The sequence below is a fragment of the Sinocyclocheilus grahami genome, unplaced genomic scaffold, assembly GCF_001515645.1.
Source record: "Sinocyclocheilus grahami isolate Dianchi unplaced genomic scaffold, SAMN03320097.WGS_v1.1 scaffold609.1, whole genome shotgun sequence".
Taxonomy (NCBI): domain Eukaryota; kingdom Metazoa; phylum Chordata; class Actinopteri; order Cypriniformes; family Cyprinidae; genus Sinocyclocheilus; species Sinocyclocheilus grahami.
This window is the reverse complement of record NW_015505788.1, coordinates 1,162,209-1,165,815: the sequence shown is the minus strand read 5'-3', so window position 1 is coordinate 1,165,815 and position 3,607 is coordinate 1,162,209. Positions and strand designations below refer to the sequence as shown.

The following is a 3,607-nucleotide window of genomic DNA, read 5'->3' as shown; positions in this document are numbered from 1 at the left end:
CTTCGCCGCTTTGTTCCGCCAGTCTGACAAGCGGGTCTGCGATCAGCGCCGAGAATGGCTGCAGGACCGGATGGCTGCTTGCCTGTGCTGGGTTACCTCCACCCCCCCTATCCCCCTACCCTGTTGCAAGTCGTGTGTATCTGTATTGATGTGCTTATGTTGCTGAGGTGTTTTTTTTTTCCTGTTCCCACACTGTGCTCCCCATAGGAGCATAGTCTGGGGTCTGTTTTTTTTTTTATCTCCTCCCCTCCCTCATGTTATGCTGTATTTCTTCTAAAAAATTCCCTGTCCTCCTGTCCTGTCTACCCCCTTGTCATATTGTATGTATGGACAGGTGGATGGCTAATTTCGCTGGTACCTGTGATCAGTGACAATAAAGGGCTCATTCATTCATTCATTAATACCTGGGAATATATAAGCATTGTTGCCCTGTCCAGGGGTCAGTATTCTGCCATCTTCTAGTGACACCGGGGCAAACGGACTGCCACTGGCAAACAAACACCTTCCCTGAAACAGAAACGTCTTCACTTATATTCACATACTCCTATTCTTACGGGTATGACAATCCATATACACATCAGATCCGTGGATGACTACAGGTGTAATGTATGTTTTCTGTGTACATCTGAGAGTATTAATGCTGTTATTACTGTAACACTGTAGTGATTAAAGCAAAAGCCACACTGGGACTTTCTCACGCTGAATTTACTAAAAGTTTTGGTTCATCCGATCAGATTTTAGAGCTATTTGATATGCAAATTTCTTGACCCTCTGAATTAAACTGAGGTGTTTTTTCTTCCATATTCTCACTATAACATACTATATGAGCCATAAAAGCCTGGTGTATCAAATATGATTTGCAACAAAAAAAAAAACATGCAATTTTTTTTCTGGCTATTATTTTAATCTGGCTTTGTGGGGTTAATGCATGAATGATATTTAACCTGTGTGAGGCTGTAGGCGTCTTCAGCTGTACACTCTGCCTTGGCAGTCGGGTTGCTGAGGGCGAAGATAATCGGATGCTCGTTCAAGCTGCCCATTGCTCTGATGACATCATGAGTGAAGAGCCGGCCGGCACCTGACACACCTGATGACATTGAGAAAGAGGTCAAAACATGCATACGCACATATTAATACAGAATATAGGGGTTATATATATATATATATATATATATATATATATATATATACACGATGCATTCAGCTATATGCATAAACTATATGCAACAGTAAAAGAATGACAACCTATGTTTACTTGCATACACAATTCTTAAAGGTACAGCAACAAAAGGAGCTTGTTTAATTCAAATGGTCATAAAAAACTAAATGACAACAGTTTTAGTGCAATCCTTGACTAACACAGAGGGAGCAGCTCGTCTTACCGATGATGGCAGTGGGCTTAATAACATTGACAGCGTCTAAGAAGCTTTTCACGTCCCCGGGATCAGGGTGAACAAAACCCTCCTGATTACTATCTGTCTCATAAGCTCTGCCCTGGAAAACAGAGAAACACACAGTGGATTACTGGACTGCAGTTGTGAGTCTCAAAGCATGTGAAAGAAGAAGTTGGTAAATGACACAGATTTTCAATTCCTGTTTAGAGTTTTTAGAGGAGACTTGGCATGTAAACTCAGACAGTCAGTCAGCTAAGCTTAGTAAAATACTGTGATTGCATTTCGAAGACAACAAACAACCTCAATGGGAGTACTCATTTTTATTTCAGTATTATTTATATATTATTATATCTTTTCAGTTTTAAATTTTAATTTTAGTTAATTTTTTGTAATTTTGCACTTTTCTTTCTTTCTTTCGGTTTAGGTTTAATTCATTTTTATTTCAGTTTTAGTTTTCCAGTTAGTATTTTTAGTTCAAAATGAGTAACTGAAATGTTAAAATTTAAGTTTAGTTTAGGTAAGGTAAGATATGGTTAGTTAAGTTCTTTTTTTCTTTCTTTTTAATTTTTTTTATAAATAAATGAAATAAAAATGAAAATTTAAAAATAAATATAGAATTAAAGTGCCCCTATTATGCCATTTTCATGCCATTGTTTTGGGAGTCTCCAACAATAGGTTTACATGCATGCAAGGTCAAAAATTTGTTCGAGGCAGTTCCAAGATTCAGTCTCTCTAACCCCCTCCTTTTCGTGAGCCTACTCTGCTCTGATTGGTCAGATGGCCCAGTCTGTTGTGATTGGTCTACCGCGTACAGCACGTGTCGGAAACAATATGCCCATTGCCATAATTCCATATTTTGAACACTCAATAGAAAATATAAACATCTATTATTTATCATACTTACAGGTTGTGATTAGTGGAGCCAGCTGGTCCAAATAAACTGAGAACTGATTCATCATTCAAGAGCAAGCGTTTTATGAATCCCGTGTTGAACTCCCCGAGATTAGAGAAGCAGTCGTCAGTAAAATGACGTGTTTGAGGGTGGGGTCAAGTTGTTCGTAGCCGGCCAATATAGCACATAGGCGGGAATTATGCAACTGTGTAACCCAGTGACGTGCAGCCATCACGGAAGTGGGATTCAAATTACTAATGACTTGTTTAGGCTGTTCAGAGTCGATTCTTTATTTTGGGAGACAATAACTTTATTTATCGTGCACTTTCAGCTTTACAACTTTGCAGATCATTTACATTCACATACAGCTACAGTACACATACCTGCAAACTCACAAGAGGTCAAAAAGGTGACAGTTTGGAATATGACTCTTGTAGGGGGGTCTTTAAAAAGGATGAAAAGCATGTTATTCAAGTATTTTGTTAAACATCAGAAAGTGCGATAATATAATTTGTTTTTACATTTTTTTTTTTTAAAGATGAATGTATCTAATCGGTGTACTTTGTTCAGTTGACGGTTCTGTTAGTTTATAGGCCAAAGGGGTTTGATCAGGGATGTTGGACCATAAGTAAGACTCTATGTTTAATGGGAATAATGGATGATTTATGAAATACCTGTACTGTAATTATAGTTAACGATGACATAATATTGTTCACAAATCTGTCTAAATCGGTGTTAGTGAGCACTTCTCCTTTGCCGAGATAATCCATCCACCTCACAGGTGTGGCATATCAAGATGCTGATTAGACAGCATGATTATTGCACAGTAGGGATTATTGCACTGAGGAAATTTTCCCACCGGTTAATCGAAGTGTGACAACACCGGTAATACCGGTATCACAGTGGGGGCGGGGCGGGGGCGGGGGCGTTCGCTCTTTTCCTTCGCTTTTAAATAGCTTGTAAAAGCGGCGTGCTCATTTTACTTTCACTTTGAAATAGCGGCAATTCGGCGTAAAGCAATTGTTCGTTTTTAGTTCGTTTGAATTTAAATTGCATCATATGACCCCTTTAAAAGCGCCGTGCGCATTTTACTTTCACTTTTGAATTAGCGGCAGTTAGGCATCAATTGCTTGAATGCAACAACGTCACTCACTGTAGCGTATATATAAAATATAGAACTTATATTAACAAAACAAATAAAAATACACCATGCTATAGGGCAGGCTATGCCTAATATAAAATAACAAATAACTTACATAAAGTTTAAATAGGTATACAAAACTGGAAATAGGCTAAGTAAACATGTATAATATATAACCAA

The 3,607-nt window shown here is 38.1% G+C and overlaps 1 protein-coding gene across 1 annotated transcript in view; it reads right to left on the bottom strand.

The window, feature by feature from the left end:
* The window catches only part of LOC107557577 (NAD-dependent malic enzyme, mitochondrial-like), a 23,533-nt gene that overhangs the window by 4,112 nt on the left and 15,814 nt on the right, over positions 1-3,607 (bottom strand). Inside the window, exons 11-13 of the mRNA XM_016241052.1 lie at positions 1,383-1,494; positions 945-1,087; positions 405-507 (exon numbers count right to left, since the gene is read on the bottom strand). Of these exons, the coding sequence (XP_016096538.1) occupies positions 405-507; positions 945-1,087; positions 1,383-1,494 (358 nt within the window). The remainder of the gene's footprint in view (positions 1-404; positions 508-944; positions 1,088-1,382; positions 1,495-3,607) is intronic.